At 46.3% G+C, this 19,660-nt stretch overlaps 1 protein-coding gene across 1 annotated transcript in view; it reads left to right on the forward strand.

Moving 5' to 3' along the window:
* The window catches only part of KCNN4 (potassium calcium-activated channel subfamily N member 4), a 34,442-nt gene that overhangs the window by 5,732 nt on the left and 9,050 nt on the right, over nt 1-19,660 (forward strand). The window contains exons 2-3 of the mRNA XM_063312063.1: nt 14,327-14,422; nt 18,105-18,514. Coding sequence (XP_063168133.1) covers nt 14,327-14,422; nt 18,105-18,514 — 506 coding nt within the window. The remainder of the gene's footprint in view (nt 1-14,326; nt 14,423-18,104; nt 18,515-19,660) is intronic.

Raw genomic sequence — 19,660 nt, forward strand, 5'->3', positions numbered from 1 at the left:
AATGGAGGTTCGATTGCATGGTGGTGGCCATCATCTTGACTTTTTTGAACTCACCCTCTCTGTGGATACCCTTGGCTCCCTCTTAGTATCGGGAACCTCAATTTGGGCAAGACTCTCTCAAACCACTGAGAGACAAGTGCTCCCTTGCTAGGATGTTACTACCAGGAATATCCACCTTAGGGAAGACCTGCATTTGGTCTTCCACAGGGTAGATAGTCCTCTATCTAAAGCAGTGTTCCTCAACCTTGGCAACTTGCAGATGTGTGGACTTCAACTCCCAGAATTCCCCAGCCAGCATGGCTGGTTGGGGAATTCTGGGAGTTGAAGTCCACACATCTGCAAGCTGCTAAGGTTGAAAACACTGTCCTACAGTGTCTGATATAAGTGTATATTGCCAAGGTTGAGGAACACTGGTCTAAAGAAAGAAAAAAGCTGCTGGGTGAGGTTCTACTCTCTCAAGGAGCCAATGCAGAAATGGCCATGGAGGCCCAGAGTCCAGCAGCCAGATGGGAAGAGATGGTCCTGCAGGTTGCCAACCTCTGAATAGTCTTCCAGGTGCACTAAGATGGCTGGACAAGAGGCTTTCTTCCATTTTTCCAGGGAAACACAACTTTCGTGCTAGAACATCTTGGTCTGGGTTTGCTCTGCCTGAGCAGGGGACTGGCAGCAAGACGGAGGCTCTGCTGCAAGGATGCACAGGGCCGCAACTAGGGGGGGCAAGCGGGGCGCGTGCCCCGGGCACCGCGCTGGGAGGGGAGCCAAAATGGGCGTGGAATCCATGTTTGCCCCAGGTGACACAGACCCTAGTTGCGGCCCTGAGGATGCATCCTCTGCAGAATGTAGGTGGGGTGTCTTTGCCTTGCAGCAAGCATGCTGTGTGGATCATCATGCCTGTGTCTCCTACCTCTCTAAGAAGTTTGGTGCTGAAGGAATCAAATCATACCCTGCTCTGTAGCACTGCTCAGGGTGCACCAAAGCAATGCTCTCTCACCTTGCTGTGGGGGCTGGCTTGCAATGCCTGACATCTAGGGGTAGGCTGCCTTAGAACACAAAGGCTCGGCTTAGCCAAAGTGGCAGAGGGCCCTCAAATGTGTTCCAGATCTTATTTATGGGACGGGCTCAGCGGAAGAATCCAAACGAACTTCACGGGCAACATTTGGAAATGCCACACTTTTGCTCAAAGCGGGAAGTGATTTTCCCTTACATCAAAGGAGATTTGCTTTCACACCTGTCGTTTTGCTGGTGCATGTGGGAAGTATACGGGAGCAAGCTTAGGGACTCTGTTAGTGCGGAAAAGGTGGCCTGGTAGCTGGGTTAAACAGCCCAGAAATGACCTTCCTCTCCCAGAAGTTGGAATGTTTATGAACATTGCATAGCACTACCCTGCTCAGGCAGGACAAAAGTCCCAGTTGGTGGGCCTATTAAAAAGCGTTCAGAAGACAGTGTTGGTAAAGAAATCATTCTCAGTGGTTGCATTCACACAATGCACCAAGATGGATTAGTTTTGAACCTTGCTTAATGGGCTGTTTAGCCTAGTGGTATTATGCATTAATTTAATTTTATGGTTTGTGGTTATATGGATGCAGAAAATTATCAATTAACTAGGCTAAGTACGTTATATGAAAAGATTGAAAGTACAAGCTGAATCTTCCAAGGCGGTCTGCATTTTTTTTTCCTGGATCAGAATTGGCCAGAAAATTGAGTACTGAACCTTCCTTTTGTTTGATTGGCAGTGGAGCATAAACGAGATGTGAAAGAGAATTTTTTTCCCCTTCTAATTTAAGAACTGAGTATCCAGCAGAAGCGTAGCCTGGGTAGAATTTCCTGCTAAATTTTTATTATGTTTCAAAGGTAGAGTCACCCTGAGAAATGGAAAAAGAAGCAATAGAGTGGGAAGAATCAGTAGGAATATCTTTTTTGCAATCTCTTTCTTTCTCTCAAATTTTTCTTGTGTATGAATAGACGTGTGTACATTACTGTAAATGCTTATTCGTAATCTGGGGAGTGGAATTTATGTTATTAGTTTAGATGCATTCTTGTTCATTTCTTAGCATGAACTCGCATCTAATGAGGAAACCCTGAAACTGTGAATACCTCTTAAAATAAATACAGCAAATGGGAGATAGTGGGCAGCTGCAGATTTGAAGCAGGTCTTAGCTTTTTCCTTCAAATTGAGGGAAGGGTGGAGTGTAAATGCTTCTTTTCCCAAATTCCTGTTAGCTTCACAAGTGTGATTTGCAAACTCAAGTTTCCCAGTTGAGATGTCAAGTTAGATCTAGCTGAAGAGGGTACAGAACAGTGAAGAGGAACTTACTTGCTCTTTCTTCAGACATTGCAGAAATACAACTCCCAGCATTCTTTACCACTGGCCAGATTGGTTGAGATTTCTCGGAGTTGTAGTCAGCAGCATTTAGATGCTCACATTTGGGGGTTAGGGTTATAGTAACTGATCCCTGAATTCTCTGAAAAACTCTTAACGGTGTTGGAATTCTCTTGTGTGACTGGATGATGACAAGATGTCAAATTCTGAACCTGGGTTAACCAGACCCAACAGTTATTTATTTATTTCTCTAATTTATATAGCTGCCCATCTCACAAAACCAGTAACTGGGTGGCTTTTGTATGTTCACAAAAGCAACTATGCCTTCATTCTTTTGGGGGTAGCCTGGTTCGTCCAACATAGGCTGCATCGGAACCCCTTGAATCTGAACTAGGACCAACTCAAGTCCATGTTAATCTAGTCCAGGATGTTGTGTGAACCTGTCCCCATTCTCTCTGATCCTTCTGCCTGGGTGGTGGTGGTGTTGATGCAGGTCAGAAGGAAGACTGGCAGTTGGAAAGAGAACAGGCTGGGTCTTTCTTCTTCTCCTTAAAATGGACAGGCATCCGCCAGAAAAAGTCAGGCAGAGCTTGAATTGCACTGTTGTGGCCAGCACCTTGACTTTTTATACCATACCCTGTGGATACCCCTGTGTGGACATGTCCCTTTTTTTGTTGTTTTCAGGTGCCTTCAAGTCAGTCTTGAGTTCTGGTGACTGCCTGGACAGGGCCCTGAAGTTTTCTTGACAAGATTTTAGGTTTGCCACTGCCTCCTTCCTAGGGCTGAGAGAGAGGGACTGGCCCAAGGTCACCCAGCTGGCTTTGTGCCTGAGGCGGGACTAGAACTCACAGTCTCCCAGTTTCTAGCCTGGTGCCTTAACCACTACATCACACTGGCTCTCTGGATGGGCCTCTAACTCTCCAGAAGTCAAGAACTACTTGAGGGAGTTGAAGACCTTGGCAGATGGCCAGTAAAGGTTGCCTTTGGGCGCCCACCGTGGGGCCGAGAGTCCTTCTGCAATTCCGGTGTCACTGCTGGGTCAAACTCTGTCTACCTTTTCAGCCTGCAGGCCCATCTGGCATTGTGATGTGGGCTAAAAGGGAATTGGGCAAAACCCCAATACATTGAGTAACTCCAAGCAAAATTCACCTTACATGGGTGGTTCCAAGCAAGTTATTGGAAGTTGTTGCAGCCGCTCAAAATATGAGATCTGGCAACAGCAGGGTAAATATTAGATAAAACTAACATGGGATCGGCTTATTTATTTATTAACTAGCTGCTGTCCTTCAGAGATCGGACCGGGTGTCTTTATCCAATGGTGCATTTTGTTTTTGGCGAGGAAGCAAAAGTGAACGTGTTTTTGAACATGCTGTTGTCTCCAGGGCTCTGTAACTGTAATCTGTAATCTGCAATCTGTAACTTAATAATAATAACAACTATCGTCATAATAATACAACATTACTGCTGCTGCAACTACAATAGGATAACAAGATTTCAAACAGTAATAATGACAACTACTACTACTGTTACTAATACTGTAGGATGGTCAAGATCTAATTTAAAACATTTTGGCCCCAGGGCTGCAGCTGGGGGGCTCCAGCAGAAGCGGAACAAATATTAAACCTTTCCGGTTATGCTGTGGCCAGTGTCGGCAGACACCCCAGACTAAGGTGGCTTGAAGTGAAGGACCTGTGCAGCATAGTTAATGTACCTGCGTTTTGATGCTCATCAATCCTGATATCCTGCTTGTTTTGGCAGCATGCAGCCTATTATGGGATGCCAGCTTCAGGCAGCCACTTCATCCTCCCTCGTGCAGCGGGTGTGAAATGGAAAGCAAAAGAGCGCTAAGTGTGCAAGCCCTGGGCTTCACTATCCGGCTTCATGGGCTGCAAATCAGCTGCTGTGTAACTTTCCATTCTGAGTGTGCCAGCTTCCCATTCAAAACAACACATCGTGAATGTTTCTGAGGGGGGCAGTTCAGGTTTTTAATCCTCACCACATATTTGGCAAGTGGCCCAAAGATCAAGGAAGCAACAACAACAAGAACTAGGATGTGTGTGTGTGTGCATGCATGCATGTGTTTCCTTCTGGTCAGTGAGCAACCCCCTGGCCACATCTTGCAGGAGTTGTACTAAGAGTGATGGAGACAGTGCTCCTAACTGATCTGACATTCCTGCAGCATGTATTAATCTTAGTCTTAAATCAGCTTCTAAGTCAGACACGCAGCAGACAGCCCCTCGCAATGACTGGCGTGCAAGAAATGGCCAATGCAAACCCAGCCGGGTTTCTCGAAGCTGCGTGCCAGGGAGAGGAAGACAGCTCCTGCCCCAGAAGATTTTCTGCAGGGAGGCGAGGCCAGCCTGATGCCTGAATGTTCTCCTTGGTTTGGATTGTATGCCTGTTGCTCAGCTCCCCAAAAGCTTTGCGGAAGCATCTTGAAGGCACTTCCTTGTTTTTGGCACCATGTGGGATAGAAAGCAGCCTTTTGTTTGGGAGTTGGCTGATTGCACAACATCTCAGCATTTGGCCCCATATCTGCCCTGAGGTCTGCTTTCCCCATCATCCTTGCTCCTGATGGCAGGCTCCTCACCTCTGCATGACCGCCTGCCGCTCCATCTCCAAAGGGCACAGTCGTTTCCCTTGATGGATGGGGACTTTTTCCTGAACTTGAGTCTGCCAGCAGACCTTGAATCTGTTCTGGGTCTGCTTCAGTGTCCCCTCCTCGCTTGGGAACACAGTGGAGAACCTGTCGGAGATGAGGAGGAAAGCATTACTCAGAAGTTCTGCGGTTGGTACAAAGGGGCTGCATTTGTGGATTTTTGTTTTTTCACATCCACAATTTTTAGAGGAATGAGCTGCCTTCCTTAACAAGGAGAGACTCCAGCTTTACAACCTCCCCCTGCATTGGATGGAAAAGTCATCCCGTCCAAACTGATTCAGGATTATGAAGTCTTGGGCGCCTTCAGTTCCTGCGTCAGTAAAGAAAAGAATGAAGGCCTGGTGTTATTTTCAAACCTGCCTATGTAGCTGTTGACCCAGCTCAGCCAAATTCAACCCACCAACCATGCATGGTGGTCTGCTGGGGTTCCCACTTTGCATTCCCAGTGAAGCAGTCAAGATAAGTCCACACCCCAGGCCCCTGCAGCTGGTGGACTGGATTGAGCGTGGGATGGGTCGAAAATGGCTGGCCCATCAGAATTAACTACCCTCGACCTGCCTTCTCATGCCAACAACTTCGCCCTTGAAGGCTCTCCTGTGCCTTTTCTGTTTTATATCCCTTTATCTCGTAACCACGTGTCCAGCTCTGGCTTCTGATGAAGGGTGTGTTAGTCAGCTGCACAGAGCTGTCTCTGAGGAAGTTGAATGGGTCATGTAAACGACCGTGGGTTTTACAATGCCAGCAGCAGTCAAACATGGTGACGCCTGGTGAGTGTTTGGCGAGGGATGGAAGGGTAGCAGAATGCTTGTCCGAGTGTTTCTGTCCAGGTGTTTTTTATAGGAATGTCAGCTCACTTCTTTCTCCCACGACACCATGCGTGCCTTGAAGGCAGCCGAGAATCCAGATCTTAGAAAGCAACCTTTCCATGTGGTTCTGCACCAGCCAGGCTGTGGGCTAAGTGTCCTTGCTTTGTGCATGTGGCACAATAAAAAATAGGGATTGCCCCTTTGGCTCAGTTCCTTCCTTTCTGGGCAGGCAGGCATCACATCTGCAGGTAGGACTTTCTGGAACAAGAACATGTCTTTAGGTTGCATTCACGTCAGCCAGAGGCTGCTTTGGGTTTGGCTGAGCCCCTTGCCCAAACCCAGCTTTTGTGGTTTACGATTGATCACTTGGGCCTGGTGGGCATGCTGAGATGACTGTGGTTCCTTAAATAATGGCTTCATGTGATGTCTGAACCCTGTCTGTGCATGTCAGGAACAAGGTCAGACTGAAGTTGAAGTTCTTGACCCCCTGCTCTTCCTACATGCAACACATTTTTGCGGCATGGCTAAGCTCCAGTGAGCCTACTGCTGGATCAGCTCATACATGCAAGCCGTCAAGGTACAGTCACAGACTGACCTTTTTGATGGGGATTATGTCTCTGTCCCACGGTGTTTCCAGATAAAATAGCTTCTTCTATCACATACACGATAATGGTTAAGGCAGTGTTTCTCAACCTTGGCAACTTTAAGAGGTGTGGACTTCAACTCCCAGAATTCCTCAGCCAGCAAAGTTGGCTGGGGAATTCTGGGAGTTGAAGTCCACACCTCTTAAAGTTGCCAAGGTTGAGAAACACTGGGTTAAGGTCTTAGGCCAGGACTGGAAGACCCGAGTTCACATCCCTTGCAAGATTGTTCATTGCATGGAAAGATGGGAAGGGTGAACATCTTTTCTATGCTCTGCCTTGCACTCCTAATGAATGAACACATGTATGGAATTTTATCGTGTTCCAGATTTTGCTGCCTTATCTTTGGAAGCTACAGTATTCCCGCCCCCCCTATCCCTGGTTTCTTAGCACAGAAGGGAAGGAAAATTTTATTTAACAGCAAAATTTATAAAATTTCCTTTTATTTAAGGAACCACAGAAGAGCTGTGCTTGATACGGCTAGGAGCTTTTAATCAGTAAACACCTTCTCTCCCCACCCACACCCACCCCACTTCATCTTCTTCTCCAACCAGTTCTGGCATGCAATCTGGTTCCAAGGAACAAGCTGAAGTTCCTCTTGTTAGGCACAATTGCTCCCTTCACGGCTGGGGCTGGAGACCTGGGGGTGGAGAAGCCGGTTTGGGACGGGAGTCAGGATAAATACGAATCTGGACAGCCCAGTGACACGTGCTCACAAAGCAACAATCCTCAGCGGTGGGAACTGCCCCACCTCCTCCTCGCAAAGACAGGAGTGAAGAGGATCCTGGGGCTGGTTCCCAGCACTTGGTGGACAAATGGATGAGAATTTAGAGCTGTTTTTCTCAACCTTGGCAACTTTAAGGTACAGTATGTGGACTTCAACTTCCAGAATGCTCCAGCCAGCAATGCTGGCTGGGGAATTCTGGGAGTTGAAGTCCACATATCTTAAAGTTGCCAAGGTTGAGAAACACTGGTTTAGAGATTGGAGAGGTGGAATTTAGAAAAAAGAAACTGATATGAAGGGTGAAGCAGGAGCCAAAATGGAAAGGTTACCTTTTAATTCAGAATTCTGGAAAGGTTTGACAATACCTGTTGGTTACTGCTAAAATCAAAGTGTCCATTGCACCCTCAAGTTGTGGGGAATCAGCATTACTCCCTTTCTCTTTAATGGGAGAATAGCCTTCCCCAGATTTGGGCCCATTATGTGTGGCAAGTTACCACTCCCCGCATTCCCAGCTGACAGCTATTCTGAAAAGAGATGATGGGATTGTTCTCCAGCACATCTCAAAGCTAACAGCTTGGCAAAAACTGGTGTGTCTGTGGCTGTGGGGAGTGTCTTTGTGTTTTAAATGCAAGGATGGCCAACTGTGATCCTAAGGCTGCATGTGGTTGTCTTTTCGGAGCTGATATTTGCTAAATGTGGCTCCTCTGCAGCTTGTCAATTGGGACAGAGAAGGTGGCATTCAAAAGAGATGGCCACAGAGAAAGCTGCACCCTCTGCTTGCTTCTTCTGTGCCCATTAAGTGGTCCCTTCAGACTCCCACGGCCCCAGAGAAGGCAGCCTGCAATGGGGAATGGTTGCCCCGCCTCTGCTTTAATAGGCGGGGTGGAAATCAGCCTTGCCCTGCAGGACTGCTGTGTCTTGGCCAAGGCAGAATGCCTAGCAGCAGCCATGCAGGAACAAACTGAGAAAATAGTCCCTCCCTCCCTCCCTCCCTTCCTTCTTTCTTTCTTTCTTTCTCAAAAGGACTCAGCCGGCAATTTCGCATCCCCTCTCTATGGCCATGTTGGGCCAATGGGGTATAGGAGTTAAGCTGTTGGCCTGGGGGGGATGGGACTTGGGGATCACAGGTTTAAGTCTCTCCTCAGCCGTGGAAACTCCCAGGGTGACTTTGGGCCAGTCTCTCAGTCCAGCCTAACAGGGTTGATGTTGTGGGGAAACAGGAAATGGGAGCTCCCGGAGAAAGGAAGGAAATAGATCTAATAAACAAGTTGGTCTCCTTTAGATGTCCTTTGAAGAAGCCTGCTGTGTATGTACATGTACATAATTCTCTCTCTCTCTCCCTCTCAAAGAAAGAGAAAAAAAACGCAGAAAGAAAGGATAAAAAGAAGTAGAAAGAAGCTTCCAATTTCCTTTGCTGCAACCACAAGTCATAACTGCATTTTGTTCTGTTCCACGCAAAAAGGGATTTCCAGTAACACAGCTAATTATCTTGAGCATGTCCTTCGGCAAGCACTTTGCCTGGTTGTAATAATATTTGTTCAGGATGTCTTTTCCCCCTGCCTTGGCTGTCTTTCAATACCCGGGTTCAAGCTTCCTTTCTTTTTATTTTCCTTTCAGAATCTTGAGAAATGCCACTTCTTGAGGGCAGAGCAAAGGTCATCCTCCAGGACGTACCTGTGGTTTTTCACTAACTCGTTATCACCTTCAAAGGGAAATTGCAGGGATTCTCAAGGGAAAGTGTGTGTACCTGCATGGTGCCTCCCTCCCTGGGAATAAAGATACTGATTGTAAAACTTTGCAAAGGAAAGTTCTGTGGCAGTCCCCTGCTGCAGCACATCTTTATGCACTATTTCCAGAGAATTGTGCCCAGGATTATGATTTGAGGGCAGACTTCACTTGAAGCCAACTCTAAAGAGCACCTGGCTCAGGTAACAAGGCAGTTACCTGGGTAAATGTCGTGGCAACAAAAAAAACACAATCATATATTTGCTTTATTGGCACAGCCTTGCTCAAACACCTTACCGGTTACTTGAGGTGCCAAAGTTTAACTCCTCTTGTGCAGCAAGGAGGGAAAGGAGGCCTTGTCCTTTAAGACAGTGTTTTTCAACCTTGGCAAATTGAAGATGGGTGGACTTCAACTCCCAGAATCCCCCAGCCAGCATGTTGCAGTCCACCCATCTTCAAGTTGCCACAGTTGAGAAACAGTGGTTTAGAGGATGGTTTGTGTAGTTAGGAGACCGAGTGTGTAATCCATCTCCATTTGCTTGGTACGCTGGTGTAATTTTAACAATAGGGTGTTACAGGGTGTAATTGTTTGGTCTAGTGGTTAAGGCAACTTGGGCTAGAAACCAGGAGATTGAGAGTTCTAGTCCTGCCTTAGGCATGGAAGCTGGCTGGGTGGCCTTGGGCTAGTCCCTCTCTCTCAGCCCAAGAGCCAATCGGGCGTGGTATGAGAGTTCTAGTCCCGCCTTAGGCATGGAAGCTGGCTGGGTGGCCTTGGGCCAGTCCCTCTCTCTCAGCCCAAGAGCCAATCAGGCGTGGTATGAGAGTTCTAGTCCCGCCTTAGGCATGGAAGCTGGCTGGGTGGCCTTGGGCCAGTCCCTCTCTCTCAGCCCAAGAGCCAATCAGGCGTGGTATGAGAGTTCTAGTCCCGCCTTAGGCATGGAAGCTGGCTGGGTGGCCTTGGGCCAGTCCCTCTCTCTCAGCCCAAGAGCCAATCGGGCGTGGTATGAGAGTTCTAGTCCCGCCTTAGGCATGGAAGCTGGCTGGGTGGCCTTGGGCCAGTCCCTCTCTCTCAGCCCAAGAGCCAATCAGGCGTGGTATGAGAGTTCTAGTCCCGCCTTAGGCATGGAAGCTGGCTGGGGGACCTTGGGCCAGTCCCTCTCTCTCAGCCCAAGAGCCAATCAGGTGTGGTATGAGAGTTCTAGTCCCACCTTGGGCATGAAAGCTGGCTGGGCGACCTTGGGCCAGTCCCTCTCTCTCAGCCCAAGAGCCAATCAGGCGTGGTATGAGAGTTCTAGTCCCACCTTAGGCAGGAAAGCCGGCTGGGCGACCTTGGGCCAGTCCCTCTCTCTCAGCCCAACTCACCTCACAGGGTTGTTGTTGTGGGGAAAATAGGAGGAGGAAGGAGTATTAGGTATGTTTGCCGCCTTGAGTTATTTATTATTTCTATAATAGGTGGGATAGTAAATAAATAACTACATAAATAAATAAATAAAAATTCAACAACAAGAGCAGGTGGAGCGAGGATGAGAAATTGAACTGAAATCACGGTGCTGATCATCCAGAGCAGTGTTTCTCAACCTTGGTGGCTTTAAGGTGGGTGGGCTTCAATTCCCAGAATCCCCCAGCCAGTCTGCTGGCTGGGGGATTCTGGGAGTTGAAGTCCACCCACCTTAAAGCCACCAAGGTTGAGAAACACTGCTTTAAGAGAATGAGAGAGTTGGATTAGAGAAGCCCACAAAATGCTGTAGACATTGTAGGAGAAAAACTGAAGTTAGTTTATGGTGGCCAAAAATCAGGAGCAGCCTGGGAGCACCTTTTCCATCTAACCAAGTTTTTTCAAAGGCAGAAGTTTTCATGTGCTGTGGCTCACCTGATCAGCTGCATAAAATCTAGCCACTCATGCCTCTGATGACACCTCACAAAAGCTTCTGCCTTCGAATAAACTTGGCTGGTCAGAAAAGATGCTCCCACACTCCTGATTTTCTGCCTTAAAATGCAGTTGCTGCATTTTGAGCTACACAATTGGCATCAAATAGGAATGTACCCAGCTTGGACACAGTCTTTAGGGATAAAGCACTACATTTACATTGCATGGAAGTTTTTGGGCACTGTATATGGGTGGGGCGGATGGGTGGGGCCAAAGAATGTGGGTGTGCCCAAAGAGTAAAAGCCATTTTTTCCTGTAAGTTCATTCACTCTCCTCTCTACTTCAGTCTACCTCACTCATCTGATGGGGTCTTAAAACCGCTAATTTTCAGCTTCTGTTCCAAAAAGGAGGGGAACGGTTCTTAATGAAGGTGTCCTAACAACCAGGAAACACACTGAGACAAGGAACTGGTCTCTAATATTTATTGCTAGTACTTAACGGGAATCCTAACAAACTGAAGAAGCGTGGGAAAACCCAGACATATAACCCCCAAGGGTTAAGGCGGTCCCGATCTGTGTCTCTTTGAATGGCTGAACAATTCATCAGTGCTACGCATGCGCTTGACAGTCTGGATGGGAGCCCCCTGCTCACCATCCTTACTCATGACAGAAGGGATGAGCAGTCGGTTGTTCTTTACATGTTCTGGAATTTCAGCTCTCATTTGCCCTAGTCAATATATCCATTGATAAAGGATGCTGGAAGTTCAGCCAAGGAGTAAGAACATTGATTGCCCAGTCCTTATCTTTGGTTTCAGACAAAGAGCCAAAATGTTGTTGTAATCGATGAAATAATTCCTTTGCCATCAAATGTGAGGGTTCAGCCAAGGACCCTTAAGGACACCTTCAAATATCCTTTCCCTGAGTCTGGAAGATTTTTCAAGTTTGAGCTGTAATAACTTTAGGAGCAAGATTGGCTAAAGGTTTAAGGGGCCTCTGAGAAAAGTGTCCTCTGGTGGACCTTCTTAGGACTGATCCAGCAAGCATGGAAGATTATTTTAATATATGATTATTCTGCGGCGAGATTATTATATGCACAGAGATGGAAAGATTTGACACTACCCATTATGGTTGGTGAAATTGACAGATCTTGCTGAGATGGATAAATTAATGTCTTTGGAGAAAAGACAATATCTACATTTATTGGTGACTGGAAACTCCTTCTGGACTTTTTGCGTAAAAATGAAAAGAATGAATTTGTGATTTATGGCTTTGATGATTAGACAGGATAGATTATAGAAAGAAGAGTAACATGATGTAACTATAGAGAGAGAGGTTAAAATATAACTGTACTTATAACTGCTGTGAAGAAGATTGGAAGCCACTGCTCTGTATCTTTTTTCTTTCTATTTTTCTTTTAACTTTTTTCATTTCTTGCACTTTTTGCTTTCTCTTTGCTTTGTTCCTTTTTCTTTTTTCTTCCTTACTTTATATTAGTTTGGATTAGTTTTTAACTTTTTTTTTTTTTAAGTTTCCATAAAAATCATGCAGATATGGATATGGATAGAATGGATATGGAGATATAGATGGATATAGATATAGATAATAGAGACTGATCCAGCACAGGCTGCTTCTCTTCTGTCTCTAAATTCCATTTAGAGTTCCCACAGTCCCTAGCTCAAGACCGTGCCAGGAGAACTGTGGGAAATTAAAGGTGGCTATTTCCAGCCAGGGCACCAGGCCAGGTGCTGTGTGTTGTTTTGTTTTTTTGAAATGAGGAATGCCACAAGTGTCATGAATGGGCCCACAGAGATGGTGTGATCCTAGCAGCTGCTGCAGGATGCCAGATGCTGTCCCTGATCCAAAAACAAATGGGAAGCAAACACAGATCTTTCAGCGCAGGCAAGGTGGGACCCTTGCAGTGAATCCCTTGCTAATAATCTTTTGTTTAAACTATGCACGAACAATGACTTCCTTCTGTTGGCCTTGAACTCACTGCCGTACCATTTTCTTGAGTTCCGGGCAGCTTCCGTGGCTGATAGCCAGGTATCAGCCTGTGCATTGTGAATTCACCTAATCCCTCCAGCAAGATTGACATGAGTACAACAATATTGTGTGGGGCTAATTCTAGTGGGAAGTCTAGTGAGCTCAGTGGGATCCATTCCATTGGGAGATGGCTACAGTTGTGCATTCAGTTATAGTCTTTACAAGTGGATTTTCAATGTGCACCTTAATTCTTTGCATGCACCAAGGAATCACAGTCATCTCCTCCTCCTGGGTGTATACAATCCCCTTAAACATCCTGATTTCTCCAGAACATCACCATGAAAAGGGCCTTCAAATCTGTGCAGAAAATTGCAACCAGTGGGATTATATAAATCTTTCTCAGCTGGCAATTTTTCAGTTAAGCATTACCTCCTTGCAACACTTGTGTTGGGATGGCAACTCTCCCCATTTCCTGGCCTACTTGGGAATTCTGGGAGCTGCAGTCCACCAATTTGCATGGTGTCAGGTTGGGGGAAAGCCGGGTTCAGCACACCAACCTGACATCACTGTTCAAAATATCTGCATTCCCCAAAACTGCTCTTCAAAAAGACCGTCACAGCAGGGCCACGTGCTGCAGAACTGCGGCATTTAGTTGGTCCCTGATAATGGACAGCTGTGGAAATCCTTTGAATGAGATCCTGCAGAAGTTGCAGGAATTTATGCAAAGCGCTTAAAAAAAAAAAGTTGAAGCAGCCAAGTCCTTTCCCAGTCCATTGCAATGGTTTTTGGAAGCTCCTCTGCCCGTTTCTGCTTGATATGCCACCACTATGCTTCAAGGGGGAAAATGCTTCCCTCCATTGCTATGCATCCACACATGGGCAGGGACAGCTGGGGAATGGCTTCCAAGCAGTTGCGCAACCTGGGGGAAAAATGCGGTTGCCTCTTTAGCCAAAGGTGCTTTATGCACATCCCTGCACATTCGGCAGGCCTTATTTAATGGCCAGAGAGAATATGGCCGTCACAGTCCTTTGTTTGAATGGAATGCAAGTCAGAATGGCCATGGGGGTATGCATTACGCACAAAGATGGAAAGATTTGGCATTATCCACCATGGAGGAACGTTGGTGAAACTGACAGATCTTGCTGAGATGGTTAAACTGGCTTCTTTGATTAGAGAAAGGACAATATCTACATTTATTGGCGACTGGAAACCCCTTATGGACTCATTGAGTCAAAATGGAAAAAAAAATGAACTTGTGATTTATGGCTTTGATGATTAGACAGGATAGACTATAGAAAGAAGAGAGTCATGATGTATAATATAGAGGTTATATTATACAGAGGTTAACATATAATTGTACTTACCACTGCTGTCTTTATATTTATGTCTTTCTCTTTTTTTCTACTTCTTTTTTTCTTACTGTACTTTTAGCTTTTTCTGTTATTTCTTTTTTGTTTTCTCTGTTCTGTTTTAGTTCGTATTAGTTCTTATTATTGCTGTTAAACACACACACACACACTATATATATATATATGGTGGCCCCAACTCCATGGCCTTGAGGAGCTTCCTTCACACCTCTCTCCTTTCTTGTTCTCCTTTCAGTGGTTTGCTTATGCCTTCATGACAAAGTGCCTCATCACTCTCTCTACGGTGGCATTAGTGATCCTGATCCTGGCCTTTCACATCAAAGAGATCCAGGTAACTCTAAGGGATGGATGGGCTATACTGCTGGCATCTGTTTGGAGGTTTAGTGACTTCAGCCTATTTTAATTGAGTTTTGTCCAAGGGTTTTCCATTTCCCCTCTTAGTTTCATCTCCACTTGGAATCCAGCATGAGAGCTATTGACCTAGGGTGGGTTATAGGGGTTTCTGTGAAAGAGCACAAAAGAAAATAAGGGGCAGAGAACCATTGAGGTTCGTACAAGAAGGTGTTGCGACTCAACGGCTACCTTAGTTAGATGGTGTCATTCCTTTTACGGATCTGAATATCGTCTGTTGACTTTTATGAAACTTGATCGAAGAAACCTTCACTCTTGCAGCTGAGACTAAGGCAGTTGCTTCATGGTGTGCAAAAAGCAATTGTAGTTGACCAGGTTGGTTTCAAGGAGAACAACAGGAAAACCTAGTTGAGTAGCCTCCTCAAGAGTTTGCTTATATAACTTTACATCTGGATGCAAATCTCCCCCTTCCCGATTTTGTCTCTGGATCGCTTGTAGTGTGAACCTGTTTTGCTATGCACCAGCTGCTAGGGCATGGAAGAAGCAAAATTAGGAACAGTCCTTTTAAAGAAGGGTAGGCAGAGGGCACCACGGGGTGGGTAGGCCCTAAATCTGGGAGCCATTCCAGGCTGAGACCTGAAAAAAAAACACCTTGACCCGGGGAAGGGCAGGCTCACTCAGCCTGTGTCTGCCAGGAGCAACAGTCTTCATTTAAATTCTGTCATAACAAAAAGATTATTATGGGCAAACTTTGAAATGCTTTGCAGATGGCATACTTCTTATAAGAAATGAAATCTCAGTGGAAAATATTTATCTGAATGGCAGGGAGCTGGAAGTAATACGTCTTTAATACGCAGTGGGTGCAACCAGAATTGTTCAAGGAGAGGGACAACTAGAATGATTTGCCCCAACCCCCCAAAACAGGGTTTTATAAATGTATAAAGCTTTTCCCCACCTATAAGTAGCTAAAGAGCTCCATCAAGAACAACTGATTATAAGCTAAGGTTGTATTCATCCTTCAGCTGGGGACCCAGGAGCGGCACTTCAAAAACTGGACACGGCCACCTTTAATATAATTTCAGTGCAATTAAAAAATAAAGAAGTTAAAAATCCAATAAACAATAAATTCAACACAAGTCGGCCCTTGTGTTGAATCATTTCCCCTTTCTGTTCATGTTAAAAATTACATTTCTGTTGCAACGTCTGCATAGCTTTGGAGAACTCAGCCACAATTTTTTGGAGGGGGTGCTGTGTGTGGCCTAAGACATATAGATGGTGTGGCCTCTGTTTTGGGGACAGTGGCAGTTCTCCCAACATCTTGGGCACCTCAAAACCCTTTGGGAGTGATCAGCATCAGCCAACACTCTTTGTTAACAACTAATATTAAAGAACTGTAATATTAACACAGTTCCTGTCAGCCTGCCTTAGTTTTAGCAGTCAAAGTAAGAAGGAGGATCTGCACTGACCACAGGCAGGGTTCTTCTTAATAAATTAATTTATAACTACTGTGCATGGCCGGAGAATGCTGAACAGATCAGGCTGAAGTTGAGACTTGTTCTCTCAAGGCTGGCAGGCCAGCCCAGACTTTTAATCTTCCACCTCGGTAGAGCTCAGCGTGTCTTGGTTTGTGGTGGGCGAGCCAGCGACACTTGGAAAATATACCTCAGAAGAATTTTTCTTTCTTTCCTGTGGACTGTTTGATCTCTGCTGCTGATTGGAGCGAACCATTTCCTGGCTGAGTCACAGCGGGTTTCACCCAGTGACTGCCAAGCTGCGGAGGGTGGGAGTTACTTGGGACAGCTGAAGGATTAAATTGGTGATCCTGGTGCAGTTCCCTGGATGGGCATTTTCCAAAAGAGCATTTTAGACCCTTAGATAGGGGTATTTTGTTCGCTGGTAGGCTTACTAGGGCTTCTCTGCCACTTGAATTAACAAAGACTCGGAGCAGCTCCCCAAACTCTCTGCAATAAAAGGATTAAAAACTACGCATCAGAAACGTGCAACAAAAGCAAAAAAGTTTTGCAATAAACGCTGGGCTGTCAAAGGAATATCAAGCACCCGTTGACTGATGCAGCTGAAATGCGTCTAGTATAAATCTAAAATGAAGCATGCATCAGCAGCTAGACCAGGGTTTCTCCACCGGGTTCCGTGGTACCCTCGGGTTCCGCGAGAGGTCACGAGGGGTTCCCTGGGAGATCAAGTTTTATTTAAAAAATTATTTCAAATTCGGGCAACTTCACATGAAAGAGGTAAGTTTCATTCTTTATTCTTAGTTTAAGAACACTGTTCATGCATACATACAGGGCCTACCCATGAAACGAATATAATGTTGTAAAACTTCTGGCCTATCTTTGAGCCTGAATCTGCCGGGGTTCCCCGAGGCCTGGAAAATATTTCAGGTTCCTCCGGGGTAAAAAGATTGAGAAAGGCTGAGCTTATCTGTTGAGATGGCTGGATGGGCAACCTTGTGTCCCTTTGACAGCCTTACTCTCTTAGGAGTCATCAGGGGGGTGGGATTCAAACTAGTGGTGGGTGGGGACCAAGCCATCAGCAGCATACAAACTGATTTTAATCTAGAAATAAGCTTTTGCGCTCCCAGAAAGCAATATGTCAACAGCATAATCTGCATGGGCTTCGTAGAAACCACTTGGCATTCAGTTCCATTCCTTATGTTGCGGTACCATAATGCTCTTAACAATGGAGGGTTTTTACTGATCTGGAGGGGGAAATTCCTCAAGGGTTACCTGCCGGTTGTCTTGAATCACAGAAGCTTGATCGGAGATGCAGGGAGCTGTCAGAAGTTTGTGGACTACCGCAAGCCTCTCTGACACATACCTTGAAATAGGTTCATATCCATCCCCAGCCACAGAAGCTCCCTGGGGGATTTGGGGCCAGTCCCTTCCTCTCATCCCAAGAGCCACTGTGGGGTGGTGGTGAAGGTGCTGGACTAGGAGTGGGGAGACCCCCCACAGCCATAGAACCTCCCTGGGTGACTCAGGGCCAGTCTTACTCTCTCAGCCATAGACTGGGAGGCAAACAAATATATCTATCCACTAACCTGCATTGGACCAGCCTAGTAATGGTAGATAGGACTTAATCCCACAGGGGATTGATTCCGGCTGGTAATAATAACGCTAATAATATCGTCTGTCAGTGTGTAGGTGGGCGGAAACAGCTGGTGGACCGGATGGCAAAATTTGGGAAACCGAGCATTTTGAATAAGTAGGTTTCCATTTGGTTGGGGTACTCAAAGTTAGAGAAATATGCCTTCCAACACCAGCAAGATCCATTTTTTATGCTCCATTTCTAGTGGTGAGCCCTGGAGAAAAGCTGTTAGGAAGGGCTCGGAGAGATGAACAGATAAACTGACTGGGTTTAAAGGTGCTTTTTGTATTCTGCTCTGCTGTTGGTGCAATCTTGGGGGAGGCGAATGTCTGTGCCAGTGTGCTGTACGGCTGGTTGCACAGCATGGTGAGTCCTGTGACTATCTGGAACAAGCCCATTCCTGATGGTTCTCAGGCCATTTAACGGCCGTCCCTCCATGAAGAAGTGAGCCTCTTGCTTCTCATGTTCCCAGCTGAGCGGGAGGCACAACCTTGTGGAGAGAACCCCTGGCTTTGCCTCCAGCTCATTCACGCTCTCATGTTCCCTTTGCCTCTTAGCTCTTCATGCTGGATAATGCCCTCACCGACTGGCGGATTGCAGTCAGCAGCCCGAAACTGGCTCTCATTGCTCTGGAGCTTTTGGTCTGCTCCCTCCACCCTTTCCCAGTGGGAGATTTCTTTTGCCTGGATCCCAAGCCAGGACAGACCTTCATCTTCCTCTCTGACGTTGACATGTTACTCTCGCTGGTCATGTTCCTCCGCCTCTACCTGCTACCCCGAGCTGTGCTACTGTGGAGTAGTGTGCTGGGAGATGCCTCCTACCGCAGCATCGGGTCCCTCAACAAGATCCACTTCCAGTACCCGTTTGTGTTACGGGTGATGGTCAACAGCCAGCCAGGCCGAGTGCTGCTCATCTTCACAATGGGACTCTGGCTCATTGCCTTCTGGATACTGTCTGTTTGTGAACGGTGAGGATCCTGTTGTATGTTCGTAAATAGACCCTCAGTACTGTTTTTTTGTTTTTTTTTAATAGCCCACCCTTCCCCAGAGTTGGTAGAGGAGCCCTTCCTGGCTTAATAGAGTTCCTGTCCTTCTTTGGGAGTCCCCTTCTGTCCACCCTTCAAAGTTGACCTGGTATAAAAACAGACACCGCATTTTAACCCCCTCCCACCTCCCACTCCCCCTAGGTAGACCAGACCGAGAATCAACTCCACAGGAAGGCTAAGATGAGTTTTATTGAGAGAGGCTACCGTAACAAAATTTTGCAAGTCTGATTGTGCTGTGCCTCCTCCCCTTTTTATTTTATTTATCCATTCAATCATGTCCGATTCTGGGAGACTGCCTGGACAAGTGCCTGCAGTTTTCTTGGCAGGTTTTTCAGAAGTGGTTTGCCATTGCCTCCTTCCTAGGGCTGAGGAAGAGTGACTGGCCCAAGGTCACCCAGCTGGCTTTGTGCCTAAGGTGGGACTAGAACTCATGGTCTCCTGGTTTCTAGCCTGGTGCCTTAACCACTACACCAAACTGGCTCTCCCCCTTTTTATACTCATGTGAATTAGGGAGGTATCTATCCCAGCCACTTCCGCATGCTTTCTGCTTGTTTGGAATTAAGCTATGTTGCTCTCCTCATCACTTGGGTAGTGGATCTGGCCTGTCTCTGCCAAGGTCATCTTCCTTATTCTCTGTATCGCATGACCTACTTTCAGCTATCTCAAAAGTCCGACAGACTCTCCCTTCTTATGCTGAAGAGAATCAAAGCAGGACAATCTTAATTCTTTTCCTCACCCCCTCCTGTCTATCGAGGCTAAGCTGATGTTTACAAGGGCCATCTCCATATTCCTCTACACCTCCTTTCCTAGACACCAGCCTTGGCTGCATTCAGTTCCTTGTGGCACTTAAATGCAAGCACCACCAGGTTAATCTCTGGATGGATTGCAGTCATAGAAGGAAATCTAAACTAACATCTCCCATAACAAGAAGCAACAAAACTTCCAAGTTTTTATCTTGGGAGGCTGCATATTTAAGGAACAAGTCCAGACAGGAAAGAAAGACCATAGCTCCCGTTTCCTCTATATTAATAGTTGTTCAAGAATTTTAGAAACATGCTCTGCCCTTCT

Source organism: Candoia aspera, chromosome 10, assembly GCF_035149785.1.
Source record: "Candoia aspera isolate rCanAsp1 chromosome 10, rCanAsp1.hap2, whole genome shotgun sequence".
NCBI classification, from domain to species: Eukaryota; Metazoa; Chordata; class Lepidosauria; order Squamata; family Boidae; genus Candoia; species Candoia aspera.